Source organism: Oreochromis niloticus, linkage group LG13 (genome assembly GCF_001858045.2).
Source record: "Oreochromis niloticus isolate F11D_XX linkage group LG13, O_niloticus_UMD_NMBU, whole genome shotgun sequence".
Classification (NCBI taxonomy): Eukaryota; Metazoa; Chordata; class Actinopteri; order Cichliformes; family Cichlidae; genus Oreochromis; species Oreochromis niloticus.
In genome coordinates this window covers 25487905-25506367 of record NC_031978.2, presented here as the reverse complement: position 1 = coordinate 25506367, position 18463 = coordinate 25487905, and the positions used below count along the sequence as shown (strand labels likewise).

The 18463-nt window shown below is 43.4% G+C and overlaps 1 protein-coding gene across 13 annotated transcripts in view; it reads left to right on the top strand.

The window, feature by feature from the left end:
* Positions 1 to 13731, top strand: part of sorbs1 (sorbin and SH3 domain containing 1) — a 39666-nt gene extending 25935 nt beyond the window's left edge. For 8 of the 13 annotated variants that reach the window (XM_025897462.1, XM_025897464.1, XM_025897461.1 and 5 more), the window contains 13 exons: positions 442 to 620; positions 2651 to 4105; positions 5243 to 5307; positions 5522 to 5692; positions 6300 to 6346; positions 6639 to 6753; positions 6907 to 7032; positions 7154 to 7348; positions 7556 to 8077; positions 8686 to 8781; positions 9699 to 9886; positions 10002 to 10108; positions 10433 to 13731. In XM_025897462.1, coding sequence (XP_025753247.1) covers positions 442 to 620; positions 2651 to 4105; positions 5243 to 5307; positions 5522 to 5692; positions 6300 to 6346; positions 6639 to 6753; positions 6907 to 7032; positions 7154 to 7348; positions 7556 to 8077; positions 8686 to 8781; positions 9699 to 9886; positions 10002 to 10108; positions 10433 to 10500 — 3334 coding nt within the window. In that variant the 3' untranslated portion in view covers positions 10501 to 13731. The remainder of the gene's footprint in view (positions 1 to 441; positions 621 to 2650; positions 4106 to 5242; positions 5308 to 5521; positions 5693 to 6299; positions 6347 to 6638; positions 6754 to 6906; positions 7033 to 7153; positions 7349 to 7555; positions 8078 to 8685; positions 8782 to 9698; positions 9887 to 10001; positions 10109 to 10432) is intronic. The other 5 variants (XR_003213467.1, XM_019366520.2, XM_019366527.2 and 2 more) reach the window with 5 other exon arrangements.
* Positions 13732 to 18463: the final 4732 nt, after the last annotated feature.

Sequence of the window (18463 nt, the reverse complement as noted above, 5' to 3'; positions counted from 1 at the left end):
TTTGTACAGAGAGAGAAGCAACATGAGTAACACATGACAGCATGGGAAAGAGAGTTAACCTGAGAGTCTTACAGGTGCATGGCAGGGGCTGATGTACCATGTGGGAATGTTGGGAGAATATTTATAGAAATCTCTGCTGCTGGCCTCTCTAGAATGCCAAGATATCTGTTGTAGCCAGTGTCTTCTCTCAACATCAGCCTCCAAATTCAGCCTTTCTCTCTCCCTCTCTTGTTTAGCTTTTTTCTGTTTCTGGTTATTTCGTCTCCCACAAGTCTGCGAAGACAGGAATTACCTCAAGATATGCTAAATAAGAACCATATGGCAGCCCATTACCCAATTTGTGTGCCTTTGGCTATCATAAAAACATTCAACAACAGCTCTTGCTGAACGAAATTGACTGTGTTTAATTAGCTGTCTGCGTTCTTGTGATTTGCTGTCTAGCTCCTCAAGCAAGTCTGGACACAGCGAGGTGGAGAAGGACAGAGGATCATCTACTGATGAGCCTGTGGCTCCAGAATGTGACCGTCATGTTTACAAGAGTGTCCTGGAGGGCGGCGATATTCCCTTACAAGGTCTACGGGCTCTAAACAAGCGCCATGGCAGCTCCTCCTCCTCTAAAGGTAGGATAGCAGCTACTTCACATATGTGGCCTGTTTTTAAAAAAAAAAAAAGCAGGTGTGTGTATGTTTATGTATGTGGACATAGTAGACAGTTCAGCCGGCCTTTAAAGGCCTCTCCTGCCGAGACAGAACCAATCAGTTAGAGACGGTGATGCTGGACCATTCAAATCATCAGACAGGGATACATGTGTTTCTGTTTACTTTTATGTTGGAATTCACACATTTTTCTTTGCTCCCAGACCACACAGCATTGGCCAATCACCTCACAGCATTCATTTCCCCCAGAAGCTTTTAATGCCATGGATGTTTTCATCAAGCGTGTACTGTATCTGCTTTGGAAAACTCACGGAGGGAGTGAGGTTGTCTTGTTAAGTCGATGGAAGCTAACCTTGGGGCTCCCCCACCCACCCGCCACCCTTGCTCCAGTTGTGAGCTGCCAGTCGCTAGGCAGGCTTAGGGCAAGACTCCAAAGCGTTCCAGCGCCAGGGAGCTGAGGGCCAGTGAGGGGATGGACGAGGAGATACGCGTGAGATAAAACGAGCTCTGCTCTTCACAACCCAGCCAGACAGGGTTGAGATAAACAGAAGGGACACACAGGGTGGGCGGGCATGAGGAAGTCAGCTGTCAGTGTGGGGTCAGGGGCTGGAATGCCTGCGCACATGGCTAGAGAGAGAAACACTCGGGTGGAGAGAAGAAGAGATGTAAGAAAAAGAGTGGAAGGGGCAGTTTGACCCAGTGCATGTCAGTACATTACATTAGGGATCATAGCAGATTATAAACTGCCCACCAATAGTTAAAGTTTGGTGTATTTTCCATTAAAAATGACTGTTACAGGAATCTTTTAAAAGAAGAGCCGTTTACGTCTGCTGTTCTGGACCAATTTGTGTTGACTTTTAACCATTTGAACTGTGGTAAATAAATTTGGCTCTCCAGTCAACTGACTACCACACTCCTGTTTCACCCTCCCGCCTGAGGCGCCACCTTGATCATTAGAGTCTCTTTCTATTTAAGACACAGAAGGTAGAGTGTAGACAAGCCCGAAGACATAACCAAGTGCAAGGAACACTTCATCATCATGTGTTTCTGCCTTGCGCTCTTAAAATAAAATTGAAAAAATATCTTTGTGTTTCAAAGAGCGGAGCCTCCTTCTGGGCTTTTTTTGTGGGCTGAATGGTAACTCTTTACTTGCCATATGACTTGGATAGTATGTCAAGTTAACTTCCTCAGTGCGTGTGTTTTTCCTGGCAGATACGAACACGACAGATTGGTCACTCATGCTACAGAAGTGGCTCGCAGCATGCGAAAGCGTTGTGTCATTTCCCAGTGCCATCTGTAGTGCTGTCACAAGCTTAGTATAGCCAGGAACTGACATGAGTATTTCTCATAGGTTTTCATTTTTCACTGTGCAGGTTGACTCAGAGTAGTTTATTTTTTATTTTATTTTTTTTTTTTTTTGCAGCCGTGTAGGAGGAGCGGTGTATTAGCACTGGTGCCAGCAGCCATTTATCACTGTAGACGTCTGTGTAATTGCTAAAAGGAGAGGAGATTTGTGTAGGAGGATAACGCAATGGAGGATAATTTTACTGCTTACTGGAATACAAATAGATAACAGAAAGGTTTTGCATTATTCTTTGTTTGTTTTTAAAATGTCAGTTACTGTAGTCCTTGTTGAGTGAGTCCTTTTATAACCTCTGACATCACATAACATTTCATGGTATATTACCCTTTTGATACTTCCTGTTTCACTCATTATGTTGCTGTTCGCAGTGATACTGATAAAGGCGGAATCTGCTAGTTCTATCTTTGTAAAATATTATCCTCTGCTGCAGCACCATGTTTTTTAGCTTTTTAACAGTCATATATTACTTGATGCACAGTGCATCAAGTCTGATTCCTCTTCTCATCAACTTCTGATGGAATTTGGTCTTTATTTTAGAACTGTGCCTGACTGTTTTAGTGTGTATGTGTGTAAACCTGTGACCATTGTAATCTAATATGTTGTTTATTCTGTTGTCCTGCATGCTTGCCAGTGGATTATAAAGGTGGGAATGGCTATATAATTTCACCCTGCTCCTCTGTAAATAGTCGATCGAGTCTTGCCAGTAATGCAATAGGTAACCAATGTAAGAGTAAGAAGCCTCTATCTGCTGCCAAAGCCTGCATACCCCAAATCCTGCCCTCTAAGTTTAAGCCCAAACTGCTGCCACCCTGTGGCAACAGTAAGGAAAGCAGGACTAAAGATGCCAGGCACCCAAAGTCCCACAGCTGTGAGGATATCTACACGGGGCAATGTGACACAGACTGTGCTGAAGCGGAGGCCCAACATTCAGATTCTAGGTCCAGCTGTGGGAGTGAGTGTGGCAATGGTCTCAGAAATGTTTCCCCTGCGATTAGGAGAAGCGCATCAGATTTTTCCAGCCTGTACAGGACCATGCATCACATCCAGCGGCCCAGCTCGACCGGCTGCAGTCCACACGGCAGTGTCCGTAGCCTGACCTCGCTTTTTGAAAAACCAAAGGCCAACGGGGATGAGAGGTCAGAGGCAGATGATGGGGGTAGCATTCCACGGGATACTGTATCCTCACGGGTCAACGAGTTTGAAATGATTATCCAGCGCTCCACCTCGGCTCCCAGCCGCTCCTCCTCCTTGCCCATCCTGCACTCCAGCCGCAGCCACAGCCCCAGCCACAGCCCTGCCCACCTCTACATGGCCTCTGCAGTGTCGGCGGAGTCCCTTTTAGTGGCCAACAACACGCAGGCTGATGTCTGCAACCTGGACGAGCAGGAGGGCAAGAGCTCTGGGGAGGAGGACATGTCACCAGAAAGTGTGATGGTGGAGGAGGCTGCTTCCTCCACAGAGGACAGACATGACAGCAGAACTGAATCCCCCTGTAACACAGAAGCAGAAGTTGAACAAATCCTGAGAGAAATTTCCCCAGAACTAAATCACCAAAACATCAGTGAATCAAAGAGCCCCTCAGTGATGCTTACAGCATCTCCTCCGCAACACAACCATCTCCACCATCACCACCACCACCTCCTACACCACTTGAACAATCAACTCCTCCTCAAACCCAGCAAATGCAAAGGCTCTTGCCCAGCTTCCTACACCCGCTTTACCACTATCCTCAGGCATGAGAGGCAGCAGGCCACGAACCAGCAGGAGAAGCAGCCACCCACAGAGAAGAAGACCACACTACCTGGAAACCTCTTCCTCATGGGCCCTGCTCCCTTCAGGTTACGGAAGAACCCACAATCCCATCAGACTCGGAGGATGTTGTTAGCCACCAGGGTGCCAGCGGGCACCCAGAGGCCTATCAGTCTCTCGCCTGAGCTCAGACCTTCCATCCCTCAGCGTCTGTCCTCCCTGGAGGTTCTGGAGAGGCTGAGTAACGGAGAGGAAAACAACACTGGCTACCTGAGTAACGGGCAGGGCTTGGACGCCAACGGGAACCTACTGCAGCCGCTGGCAGCTCACCGCAGAGGTGGCTATCTCCATCCCTTCACCACTTGTCACCCTCCCTCCCTGTGTGGTCTTTCATTTATCTTGACTCTATCTTCACCTTGTGTCCCTTTTCTCCACAAAGCAATGCCGCCACCTTCCATCTCAAGTCTGTGTGGTGTGTTTACAAAGTGACAGGGAACTCTCCATTTCATTCTGAGTGTGCTGTTCGGTGCCCTTCCATTTCACTGTCAATGAGTATGGTCCCACAAATGCATCAAAACACTTCAGTGACTGTAGGGGAGGTTCAGGAAGCTTTTGGTAATGTATATAATCCCTGGACATCAGATTTGAGTTGTTTGCATGCTGTGTAGGTCTGCATAGGCATTACATCGAAAACAAGCAGTATTTTATTATATTATGCGATGTAATGTAATACTTTGAATGCATTACCTTGCATTGAAATGCACATCCTATGTAAAAGCGACATTTTTAGGAATTGACTCTGATATTTAGGCATTTAACAGAGCAAAGGCTTTCTCAAACTGATGTCTTATTGTGTCCATTTTTGTACCCTCTCTGCTTTTTGGGACTGTCCACATCTACCATGTTTCATTCCTTAGCCTGTCAGGATGTTTCCTGCTTTAACTTATCTCATATAACAGACGCTACTCTGAGCATCTGATAGAAACCCTGAAGCATTAACAGCTGTTTCTTGTGGCCCTCATTCGGACACAAAATGAAACATCTATGGTGGTATGGCGGTTTTAGCAATATTTACAATACTGGATTCTTTAGTAAAATAGTGGATGCTGGTTGGTTGATCAACATCAGTAAAGTCATGATGTCACCTTATTTATTTTGACCATGACACAATAGGTTACATTGTTTCTTTCCTGCATTTCTTTTTTCTTTGTCATGAACACACATTGGGTCATTCTGTGTTCATTCCTACGTGCATGCAGGATTTTCTTTTTTTAATGTGCGTGTGCTGTTTGTTTCAGTGGTGCAAAAATAAAAGATGTTTATTTAAATCATGCATGGTTATATTTTTTGTATAGTTTTGATTCTTTCACTTTGAGAGTTTTCTGCAATATCATCTTCTTTTGTTTGAAAGTTGGCCTTGAGGTGGTCAGTGAGAACGCTTCACGGGATAATCGCCTCACGGTTTCTGTTTCAGACTCCTCCCCAGCTCACGGAGAAAGCCAGGATGAAGTGTTGAGGAGGCGTCATGGGGACAAAGAGGTGAATTTTCTTCAACTTTAATCCAAACTTTCATAACTGATGCCTCTCAGTGGAAAATTCATGAATTAACCGTCTGAACACAAATACTTTGTTAAAGATTGTTGTGTTCTGAATGAGTTAAACATGAGTGTTATGCCTAACAAAGGATCTGTGAATAAAAGAGTAGAGACCCATATCTGGAGGGTGCAAACAGTTCAGTCTGGTTTCCTGGCAGAAAATCTTGGAGGAGCAGCGGCGGCTGAAGCGGGAACAGGAAGAGGCTGACACAGCATCGAGGCGACACACAAGCATTGTCCCCACACACCACCAGTTCATCACCAACGAGCGCTTTGGAGACCTGCTTAACATCACAGATAACACAGAGAAAAGGAAATCGGGCATAGAGGTACAATACACGGCAGTGTCTTATCCTTGTGTAAGCAGGAAGAAAGACGGCAGATGCTTTGTCACTTTGTGAGTCAGGCTGTGGGGGAGGTCTCTGCAGGCACAGATGGCTTTTCCACTCCTGGTCAAAAATTCATGATAGAAGGCAACATTTGACCTGTTTATCACTGGAATATTTCCCATATACATTTTGATTCAAGTTGCAGAGTGGATTCTGTTTACCAGCTATACGTCCAGAGTGGCAGGCCATGCATGCTGTTTTGCACATTACACACAATAGCTTCTAACTGAGCATGCCCCCGAGGTCAAGTCATCCTTTCAGTCACAAACATATCATTCTTCTCATTGCTAGAGTATTTATGTTCAGAGAGGCCAGTGCAGATTTACAGCTCACAACAAATTCCAGGAAAAGCTTTTCTTAGCGCACATAAATGCCAAAGCCCAGAGAGCGTAGTAGCCAAAAAGAACAAAGATGGAGGCATTTAAGGTATTTAGCCTTAAGGGAAACTTTCACTCACTCAGTGCGATTCAGAGAATAACATTGGTGTAGCTGCTGCCAAATAGTAACAATCACAGACGTTTATTTTTGTTTTTATATATCTACACAGAAAACGCCCGCCATGGCTCGCTTTGACTTCAGAGCAGAAACTCTAAAGTAAGTGGAAATTATGAGAATTTATATGTATATATTGTATAGAAAACGCCATAAATGCATTGCAGCTCAATGCAGCAGCAAGGATAACACCACTGAGTTAAATATCTGCCTAGTGGACCTTCATTAATTTTTTCAACTTTTAATAAAGTAGTGCCAAAAAAATGTAGCAATCACAGAAAATTACCATTTGACTGTGAAATGATGCTGTATATGTGATCCTGAAAGCGTACTCTCAGTCTTGTTACACTATGAGAGGTTAATCTCTAAATGTGTGTTGGTTTTGTATTTTCAGGGAGCTGCCATTTCAGAAGGGAGACATTGTGTACATCATTCGACAAGTTGATCAGAACTGGTATGAAGGTGAACATCATGGAAGAGTTGGTATTTTCCCTCGAAGCTATGTTGAGGTATATTGCCTGTTAATGTGTGTTATTTGTGACTCATAGTTCATATCTCACTGCGGTTTTTTTAAAGCGTTTCAGAATCGGTTCCATTCACAATTTGTGCCCTATTTTATTTTCTTGGTTGGTCACATTTGGGTTTTTTGTCTGCTTGCACAGCTCCTCCCCCCGACAGAGAAAGCACAGCCAAAGAAAAGTGCCCCAGTGCAGGTGCTGGAATATGGAGAAGCTGTCGCCCGCTTTAACTTCACTGGGGACACAGTGGTGGAAATGTCCTTCAGAAAGGTGTGACTTAATAAGAGTTATTATAAACTATTGACTAGCGGGTATTTATTCCCTTTTTTCTTTTAATCCAAACAAGGATTTTTTAAAAATCTGATTTGCGGATCTGCCTGTGTGTGTTCAGGGAGAGAGGATTACACTGATTCGCAGAGTTGACGAGAACTGGTATGAGGGCAAAATTTCAGGCACCAATCGTCAAGGTATTTTCCCCGTCACCTATGTAGAAGTTCACAAACGACCACGGGTCAAAAACGGGGTGGAGTACCCGGATCCACCTGTCAGCCATTCACCTCAGCGCAGCACCAATGCTTCACCACAGGTAGGGATTCAAACACACTGATCACTGAGCAATTTCTCTTACCACCACCTCTGTGTGCTTTTAATATCCAAATATTATTTTCCTTCTACACACACCTCGACACCAACCTTTTAATTTGTGTTGTGTAGAGATTTTGTCACATCTTTCATTTGCTTTTTCTTTCTCTTACCCCTCTTCCTCTCTCTGTCTCCATCATGCCCTAAAAAGCTGTACCGTAATCGTCTCACCACCTCCCCTCTGCCTCTCCCTCGTTCCCCCCGCCGCTCTGTGTCCCCTGAGGTCCATGCTGTCTCCTCTGAGTGGATCTCCCTGACTGTGGGAGGTGGGAGTCCCCCTGCGGCTCCCACTCCTCCGCTGCCACCACTGCCCACTGTGTCCTACCGTTGGGGCGAATACCTGCCCCCACCTTTTTCTGCCAGCCCCGTGCCTCCCATCACTGGCAGCCCATACTGCGTCTCCCCCATGGCCTCCCCATCCGCCTCCCCTCTACCCCCGCCTTACCCACCCAGACCCAACTCGACCACCCCCTCCCTCACTTTTACCCCACCTCAAGGGGAGGACTTCCTGCTCTCTCCTTCCTCCCCACATGTGTCACGCAGTGTGAGCCCCAGCAGTGGGCCGGTGCTGGAGTGCTGGCTGAGGGGGGAGAAGGAATTGACAGAGGGGGAAGGCGCAGAGGGGGACAGGGGCCGCGCAGGCCCGGGCAGCAGGCGAAATAGCCCTGCAGAGGTATCTTCTGCATGGTGTGTGGTGTTGCATCTGAAGTTCACTCTGGAACACGGGCTTATGCCACAGTTTGAGACATTAAAGTAGATTTTCTTGAGAACTGACACAGACATTTTTGTGGAGAACTAACTGGTAGATCTGAAAGAAGGCGATTTTAGGCTATAGCTGGTTTCAGTTTTAAAGACGGTAACTGAACTGGTCACTTTGCTTACATATGCAAGTCTGCATGGTGTTGTGTGTGAGCCACTAATATGCAAATAGTTTACTGTGTTTAAGCGCTTATTTATTAAGTCTTAGATTTCCTAGCTGCAGAGAACTGTAAGACAAGTGTGTTTGCATTTCCAGGGTTGATCTGCAATAATAAGTCCCTATTTTTATACTGTAAATTTCAGCATACAGATGCATGTTGTTGTTCCGTGCACAAGCTTGACAAGTTAGATGCTTCTGTTGGTTGGAAGTTGTTTTTTTTGGGACAGTGACAAGCTGCTGTGAAGCTGAAATATCCACCTGCAGGAAACCTGACTCAAGCTGGAGTTCGATCATATTCGCAGCACGTTGATATGCAGTGCAAGGCTTTCATTTTGAATTCTTTTTTTTTGTGTGTGTTACAGTTTGTAAAAAATGAGGCCGACCATCATGGACGAAGCACCAGAAGCCCTGTGATGCTGTTTGATATCCAAGATAACAACAATGTTAACTCATTTGCGGTAAGGTGATAGAAAGTGTTCCTGAACCTCTGTTAAAGGTTTACAAAAAGCATGTGTAGTTTGCTACCTGACTTCATCTTGTGCCATCCTAAACATACCACATTAACAGATCCATTTGACTCACATCACCTTGAACTCCCATACATATTAGACGTATGATATAACAGTTCAACTTACTCTCCTGCTGAAGTTATAGTTAAATATCAATCCTTTTGCAGCTGATGAAGGCACTATAGCTAGCTTAGCATAAATACCAAAAAAATGGGGAAATGAAATGTATCCAGAGCTGATAAAATTCTCCACCAGCGTCTCTAAAGCACAGTTATCGTCCTAATATGTGTCTTTATGTCAAAATTTAAAATGCAGCATGGCTGATCAAAACACAGATGGGTTTTTTTAAAGAAAATTATGTGAAGCTACTCTTAAATGATTCTGTTTGGCTTTATCATTAAGTAGAAGGCTGAGCCTTTAAGTTGTCAAGCTAAGGTAACAGGCTGCCGACTTGAGCTGTCTGCTCACAGAGCTTTCAGCAGCAAAGCCGATAGGTTATTTTGTTCCTTCAAGCTGTACCTGTCAGCCCACCTTTAATACTGCATGCACATACTGCCTTATATCCTGTACAACTGAACTAATATTTCATGTTTCCTGTCTACATGCTCCTACTGGTGACCTTCCTTTTCATGCCTCTTCTCCGGGGTTGGGCCAACACCCCCTCTACCTTTTCTCCTGGCTTTTAACGGATCACATCCTTTTCTGTCTTGCTACTCACTGGAACTATACCTTCCTGTCTTGCACTTCACCTCCCCTTCTCTAACTCCTCACCTCCCCTCTTCACCTTCACCTCGGCCTCCTCCGGGACTCTCGGTGGGCCGGGTCTCTCTCTCTTTTCTGACGACTTCACCTACTACTACTACTAGGAGGCAGTGTGTAATGAGATCTTGAATATAGCTGAGACCTCGGTGAGGTACTGCAGCACCCTGTCCCACCACCATAATGACTCTCTTCATAGACTGCACCCCCACCCCAGTAAACAATCTCTCATCATTTCCCAGCAACCCCAGTCACACAGCAGCAGCCCGGAGCCGAGCCGTCTGAACTGTGGAATGTGAGTAAGATCTGTTTCCCTTTCCCTTTCAGACTCTTATTAATATTCTAGGTAAAGACAGACCTAGATTTGCTGATTTCACACTTTGTGTCTTCCCTGCTTCATGCTGCTCCAGATTTCAGGCTTTGTACAGCTACGTGCCGCAAAACGACGACGAGCTGGAGCTGCAGGAGGGAGATCTCGTCAGCGTCATGGAGAAGTGCGATGACGGCTGGTTCGTTGGTATGTGTCACAGGCCTAGATTCCTCAGAGATGCGGTCACACTCGGTGTGTCACATTAATCTATATAGGGTTTCTGCAAAATGCCAAAAAAGGACTGCACGCGTGCAATGTGCATGCTCAGGGTTCTTTCAGTGTGTCACCTCCTTCATATATAGAGTTTCTAAAGAATGACAGCAGAGGATTGAGTGCAGTGTGCATGCTCAGGTCCTGTACAGAATTTTAAATAAAGCCCAAAGGAGTTATTTTGGTACTAACACTGAGGTCATGTAAGCATTAAATCTGAGAAAGAATCTGATCAATGTTCGTCTTTCTTTTCCTCCACAGGTACATCAAAGCGGACAAAACAGTTTGGGACTTTCCCGGGGAATTACGTGAAGGAGGTGAAACTGTAAAGCTATCTAATCTGGCTGTAACACACGGTTGCCTGTCAAGCTTGGGAAGTCATAACTACCGCGCATGGCTGTTGGTTAGAATAGTCATTTAGCCGGGCGAATATTTTTATCTGGGAAAGTGATCAGATCGGCTCGAGGTATGTCAAACTGCACGAGGCGAAGACGGGGACAGCTCACTGCCCAAACACCTCCATCACATTTTACGCACGTCTCCACAGAAGTCATCGGTCTCCATACGTGGACTTTCTCTGTGAAAGCCTCCTGCAAATTAGCTTTTCGACGTACAAGTAATAGCTTTCATTGTGTGTGTGTAATTTTACAGTATGCAAGAGTTTGCGTAGCACCTCAGTCTAGAGGCCGGCAGCAGAGCAGTGTATGGATAAAAGGAGCGGATCTTATTACCTGAACTGGACCTGGGGAGGAGTCGGAATGTATTCTGATCTTTCAGGGCCAGAGGTGTTTAACACAGCTGGCAAAGTATGATGTAAATCAGGTATCGTGAATGAAATTGATTCGATTTAGCTTCTTAAAGAAAACCTGTAATATGATCAGTCTATGACCCTGTTAACCAGACAGTTCCCTTTAAAAAACAGCTTAAAGTCAGTGCCCTTGGTACTTTAAATACTTAAAGCCTTATGTAAAAAGACCCTTTTTAAAATATTGAACTATTTTCCTCCACATTTTCTGAATCATCAGAAAAGTCAGTATTTGCCTCGCAGCATTCACAACTCATTGTAGCCCAAATGTGTTAGATTGAATACAGTATTGCCTCCATTCTCTATCCAAAGGTTGCTAGAGAGAAGTTATTAACAGCCGTGTGCATGAGTAGGTACACTAAAATGTTGATGTGTGCTGCTGGCTTCTCTTTTTCTCAGTTTCCACTGCAAACACATATTACAGGACACGCAGATTTTATTGCATGTGTCATAAAAGTGAAACAAAAACTGTGTATATGCACATCCTATATTTTGTATATTTTTAAAACTGTTTGCTGATTATTGATGCCTTTAAGGTAGCCGGTGGTAGACGCCTAGCTTCAGAGCAACCACAGGACAGGCGTGGTAGCACTTAACTTCCTGTTTGGTCATTTAGGAAGATCCCTCCTAACAGTGTAATAGCACTGATGACTTAAAACTCTTTCAAGTTTTAAGTCAAAGCCAACAAGGTGTCTTAGTATATGATCACAGTGATTTTTTTTTTTTTTTCTTTAGGGCGTATTGAGATTTTAACCGTGCCCTTACTGACATGATTGTATATGTAAATGCGTACAGAAAACTGTACACGTACGGCTGCATATTTTCATTCATAATGACTACAGTTGTAAGGTCAGCATTAATACAGCATGCACTATAAGATCATTGAGAGACTGACAAATCACACTGGAGCATGAAACACTATCAGCCAGCCAACACCCTGATAATTGCACTTTTAACTTAAAGAAAACAGAAGTAATGACGCGGTGAACGCCGCTCTTTTTGAGCCTTTAATGGCCGATAGCCGATGGAAGATTGCTTTGATCTCCGCTACCAAAGCATTAGAGCCGTCTTCCTGCAAATACAGAGCGCCCACATTTCCAGCGCCATCAGATCCGGTAACGTGTCAGAATAAATCCTACACACACAAACACACGAGCGCGCGCACAGAAAGATGATAGCTATTGTTTTCGTTGCTAGTTCTCTCGTCAAATTCCTCCCATCATCAGTGTCTGCGCCGTGTAGAGCTTTCAGTAGTGTGTCCAAAAAAAATCAACCTTAGTGCTTGTTATGACCTGCTCGGAGCAGCAGACGGGGGTAGTTCGTTGCGCAATTGCTAAAGAAGTATTTTAATCTAAGTTTACTTTATGTTGGGAAGATTGATGTAGTGAGCAGTGGAACTCAGAGAAGCGCTGCCATCACCTTCTTATCCAAAAACTCTAATTAAAGGGCCTACCCTATAGTGTAGCTGTTTATGAACACAAAATCTGAAAGATAAGCTGAAGTATAGAAACATACGACAGATAAGACGTATTAGATCTAGAAGCGTATGTCGACAGTATCTTTGTGTTTTGCACCATAATGTGTTAGCTACAGTTGTGCATGTGGCCACCACGTAGGTCATATCTGAAGTTTATTAATTGATGAAGTACATTCATTTAAGCCAGGTCAGTACAATCAGTGTTTCCTGTGAGATTGGCTTTTTCTTCCTGCGCAGATCACAACCGCTACTTTGCCAACATCAGCAAAGGAATGTTTTCCCAGCGAGATATAACACGGAATATATTACACTGCAGTGTGGGTTTGCCTTTTTATCGCACTGTTTTTAATGTTCAGGCATTTCATTTTATCACAAAAGCGTATTTTGTTTTGTTTTATTTTACCTCCGCCTCTGTAACTCCAGCTCTTCATGAAAGTGTTGATTAGTCGGGAGTCTGCTGAGCTGTCGCCTGTTGCGACGGAGAGAGGTTTGCTCCTTCTCAGACACACTGCACGATGGGCAAATAATCACTCGTTTAGTGACAAAACAACTGGCAATAGATTGTTTCTGTGATTTTTGTGTGTCCGTAAAACGTCACGGGATGTATGAATGTATGAATATATGAATGTGTTGCAGGCAGTGTAAACATAATATGTAAAAAAACAAACGTGTGCATTTCCACCGTTAAGAACGTTATTGAACAGTTCGGCAAATGAAGGATTGTAAATATGTAAAATAAAAAATAGACTGCGAGCAATAGGAGTGTCAGATTGAGCTCTCTGTCACTTGCAGTGGTTTATTTTGCCTGAAGGATTTTTTTTGTTGTTTTATTGGCAAAGCACAGAGTGGAGCGTTACTGAGCACAGAAAGATTAAACATTACGCTGCCATTTGTGAGGATCATGTTGCCTTATGTTTGAGAAATTGTGCCTCATTTTCATTTTTTCTTTTTTTTCTTTTTTTTTGAGTGTCACTGAAATGTATCCATGACGTATTTTATGTAACCCTGATTTTCCCCATTTGTTCGAGTCTCTGTGACGGGAGAACATTTACTAAGAACTTGTCTGTTACTGTACAAGAACCTAAAAGTGTGACATAACGCTTCGACATGATTAACACTCATGAAAAACGGACTAGTTTGATGAGACGCACAGCCTGCAACAGGTTTGGTTTGTTTGCTTCAATTTGCAGTGCTGTTACATTGACAATATTAAAATAAAGATACTATACACTGCTGTGTTCGGTATTATGCAATATTTAATAAACCATTTAAACCATTGCATGTTTTGCCCGTTTTATTTTTTGACAAAAATCTAAGGGGAAAAGTCCGTTTTTAGCATTGGCCAGCTTGTACTGGGTGTGTGAGCATGTGAGTTACCATCCTGGCTCATTAGAAAGAGTGTTGGTTTAGAAAATGTAATAGAAGAAAGCCTGCAAAGACGAACAATGAATTCAGCATTTTATATTCAAGTGTTTAAAGTAAATTAACAGTATTTTATGCACTTAAGTCGCCAATTTAAATTGTTTTTCTGGACACAGGATCACTGGGTTCCTAAATATACCACCAGCCGCTTCACTGGGTACACCTCTTTGTCTCCTGGTTAAAATAACTCTCTAATCAGCTGATCTCATAGCAGCAATTCAGTACATTTCGGGAAGGGGGCGTGGTCAACTTGCTGAAGTTCGAACCAAGCATGAGAATGAGGAAGAAAGGTGATTTAATGGCTGTGAATGTGGCATGGTTATAGGTGCCAGTCAGGCTGGTCTGAGTATTTCAGAAACTGCTGATCAGCTGGGATTTTCCAACACAGCCATCTCTGGGTTTACAGAGAATGATCTGAAAAAGGGAAAATCTCCAGTGATTCAAATAACACTTTGTTACAACCAAAGGATGCAGAAAAGAATCTCCGAATGCACATATCAAACCTTGAAGCAGATGTGCTACAGCAGCGGAAGACCCCACTGCTGACAGTTAAAAACAGGAAGCTGAAAAACTACAGTGTACCCATCTTCTGATGATTCTCTCCAGCAGGATAATGCCCCGGTGTCCTAAAGCTTAAATCATCTCAAACTGGTTTCTTGAACATGTTAGTGAGTTCGCTGTACCCGACGGCCTCAACAGTCACCAGATGTCAATCTAATAGAGCACCTTGGGAATGTTGTGGAACGGGAGATTCGCATGATGTATGTGCAGCAACTGTATGATGTTATCATGTGAGCGTGGACCAGAATCTGAAGTTGTTAAATCTGTGCCAGATGAATTAAGGCACTTGTGAAAGCAAAACAGGGCCAACCCAGTATTAGCAAGGTGTAACTAATGAAGTGGCCGGTGGGGGTTATGTTTTGTTTGTTTGTTTGTTTGTTTGTTTTGAAAAAGCAGATCTTCGAACTTTGCCTGCGAGTCAGGGTCGAAGGGGGAGCTGTTCACGTCTGGACTGCTGAACGTCAGCTTGTTATCTGATGATCATTTCTGATGTAGTCCACTGTTGTGGCTGCACGCAGGAAAGTGGGTGAATGCTGTTGGGTGAAATGAAGCAATAAATGTCAGACTCCTGTAATCTCAGTGAACAAATGCTGAAAGCCGCTCAGAGTCCTGAGTCCCACTTGCACTATATCCACTTGAACTGATAACAGCGTCACTTTAAAACGGGCTCACAGGCTTTTTGGCATACCTAAAATTACAAAGCAAAACCCACAAGAAAGGACGTGTTTCATTCAGTTTGGCCGCCTTGGCCCCCCCTTTATTTTTTTCCTCCACTTTCAGCAGAGGCCCACTGGCAGGAATTCAGTTTTTGGGAGCGGCACATTCCACATCCTGGGATTTAGCTCTACCATAAATGGTAAGTTTGCACATAACAGGGTGACGCAAGGGCAGGCCGACGTCTCTAAAACAAACTGAAGCTCTTGTGAGAGGTCCAAAACACGAAGAAGTACCACTCTGCTCTCCTTTCAGAGAAATGTCCCTACATTAAAAGTAATGTGGTCATCGCAAAGTTGCACTTTTCTGTTGTTTAATTTGAGTTTAATAATAATGAAAAATTAAAGTAAAAGCAACACGGGAACTACAGCAGTTCTGAGTCATATTATCTTCACAGTGTTACACAGTCATTCACCAGGAAGATGAAAATTAAATGGTGTTTTTTTTAAGTGAGCAATCAGGCCGATCAGTTCATCAAGCCGCAGAGCATGAGTCGGCAAAGTGCTTCACGTCTTCCTCATTATTCTGAGGAAACACTACAAGTTCCTCCAAAAAAGGGTCTCAGTTATGTTCAACCACACAAAGTTCCTGCCTGAACACATTTAGCTTCCAGGTTAACGCAGCAGCATTTCATGGACACAGTGAGGCTGTGGCCTTCCAGTGGTTAAACTGCTGTGGTGTGCACAAAAGCACAGCTGTCATCATACAATGCAATGCTTTTCTAGCATTACTGACCACTCGAAGTGTTTTAGACTTTGATTTGTTTTATTCCGCAGACTGTAAACACCTTATCGAGCCCTCACGGTTAGCTTCGGTGTAACTTTGTGCTGAACAAGATCTCTGTCTAAATAAATAAATAAATGTGGGTAAATTCCCAGATGATTAAACATGCAACTATTTTTCTGGTAATACCTGAAACAAGTAAAGAAAATCAACAGCCTATTTATGCAAGATCATTCATAATTTTATTGTGGGGGTTATATTGGTTGGGTCTGATTACTGGGGGGGGGTCATAACACCACTAACCCCCCTGGAAATTACGCCCCTGCTGGTTAGAATCACCAGTTAATGTGCATGTCTTTGGACTGGGGAGGAAGCAAGAGCACCAGAGAAATTAAACGAAAGCCCCTAAAAGGCAAGCTGAATTTAAAGGAGTTCCTGGAGATCAAGCGATCTCTGTTGGAAAGAAGCTGCTGTCCGTGGGGTCTCTTCAGAAGCAATCGTTCTTATGTGATGATAACAAATGGGTCACCATAGCTACTGCAGTGGAGCTGCTTAATATAAAAATTAATTTCTTTTGCTTACTGCTGGTAAAGAAAGATTAGACCACTGTGCTTTAAGTTAGTGTTTTCTTTCAATACGGATATTGTATGGTAGTGATATTTAGAGGTGTGATTTATTCATGAACTGTATTTGGATAGTCATCAATTAACATTTTCCGCTGGGATAGACTCCCGAATTGGATGAGCCGAAGATTATGGGTGGATGTATGTGCCAATAAAGAACAATAAATGAAAAATCAGAGAAATTAATCACATTTATCTATGTACATCAACAAAAAAGGTAATTCAAGGCACAGCGAGCATTAAAAAATCCAAGTTATAGGATAAAGATCTTTGAAGTATTCATTCCTCTGCCTTCACATGCATGTGAATCTGAGTGGCAACCTATTCTTAATTCATAGGGTTTAAATATGATGTTAGCCCACCCTTTACATAATAATAGCTTCAACTCTTCTGGGAAGGCTTTCCTCAAGTTTTACACGTGTTTATGGGAATTTCTGACCATTCTTCCAGATGCACATTTGTGAGTTCAGACGCTAATGTTGGACGAGGAGGCCACAGTCTCCGCTCAAATTCATCCCAAAGGTGTTTTTTTGGATTGAGGTCAGGACTGTGCAGGCAAATTACACTTGGCACAATGCAGTCACACAAATACCGTTCTCCTGGAAACTATCATACCCAGACTTGTCCATTGGATTGTCAGATGGAGAAGAGTGATTCGTCACTCCAGAAAACATGTTTCCACTGGTCAGTGGAGGCGTGCTTTACAACCACCGCATCCAGCTCTTTGCATTGCACTTGGTGGATGTACCTGCTCGGCTATGGAAACCCATTTCTGGTGAACCTGGCCCATTTGTCAACCAATCAGCATGTGACTGACAAACAGCATCATCCATGACAAGCAATGCGTAGTTGGGATTTTGCAGGGAGCGTGTTTACACTGGCACTTTTGCCCCTCCATATACTCTATATGCTTTATTTACATTACTATGGTTGTGTCCAGACTCATCTGCCTGGCCTGTTCAGTACCGTCCTTTCCTCTTGCTAAGCTGCATCAATGGAAGGATGCAGTTACTGAATTGGGACCCAGCTATAGCATGCTTCAGTGCTTCATATCGGCACTGTTAAAAAAATAAACAAACTCCAACACAAGTAAAAATTACAAAAGGGCTAAGCTGTGCAGACATCCACGTGCCTGCCTGTTTTTGTGACCACGTGGACTCGTCTGCAGAGACTTCAAATAAGGGTAACAGGAATTACTAGTCTGCTGAGGTGTTTCCAGCTGTCCATGTCTGAGTATAATCAAGGCTTAAAGTGACAAGATGAAAACATAATTAAGAGATTAATAACTACTAAAGATGTAATAAAATCAGTGACTTCTTGTAGTATTTTTTCCTCTAAATGTTTTCTTTGCCATAATTTTTCTTCTGCATTTATGAAGGACTGACCCTCCTCATCCTCTGCTTTTGTTTTGGATCCATCATGCTCCACTAATACGGACACTTTTGTTTATATGCTCTGTAATCGAGTGTAACGCTGTGAGTCTGCAGGTTGTGTTTCAGAGTGACTCAAGCAAAGTGTTTAAGCCCAGTCAGGATGTGATTCATCCATCACATATGGTGTTTCACCTTCAAGCAGACATGCTGACTTTAACTGGCCATACAGAAACACAGCCAAAATGAAACAACTTACTCCCAGTCCAGCGCAGATTCAGTCTTCACATGCTCCTTTTAACCTTAGCAGCAATACTAAAGACATCCTTGCACATTCAACACCAGCCCAGTAGCAGGAAAAGTTTTATTTTATTAATCACAACAATATAAAGTGTCTTGATTAGGCTTTAACTGCTCCAGGCAGAATTACAGGCTCAAACATGCATTCTCTTTATCACACCAGCATTACTAATGCGGCCATTAGCTGTGCAAAGATTGTGAATCCTGAAATCACTTACACGTCATGCTCAAGTCTAACCATGTCTGTGTAGATTCTCAGTCATCCAGATCATGTTGGTCTTGAGAGCTTGAGAAAAA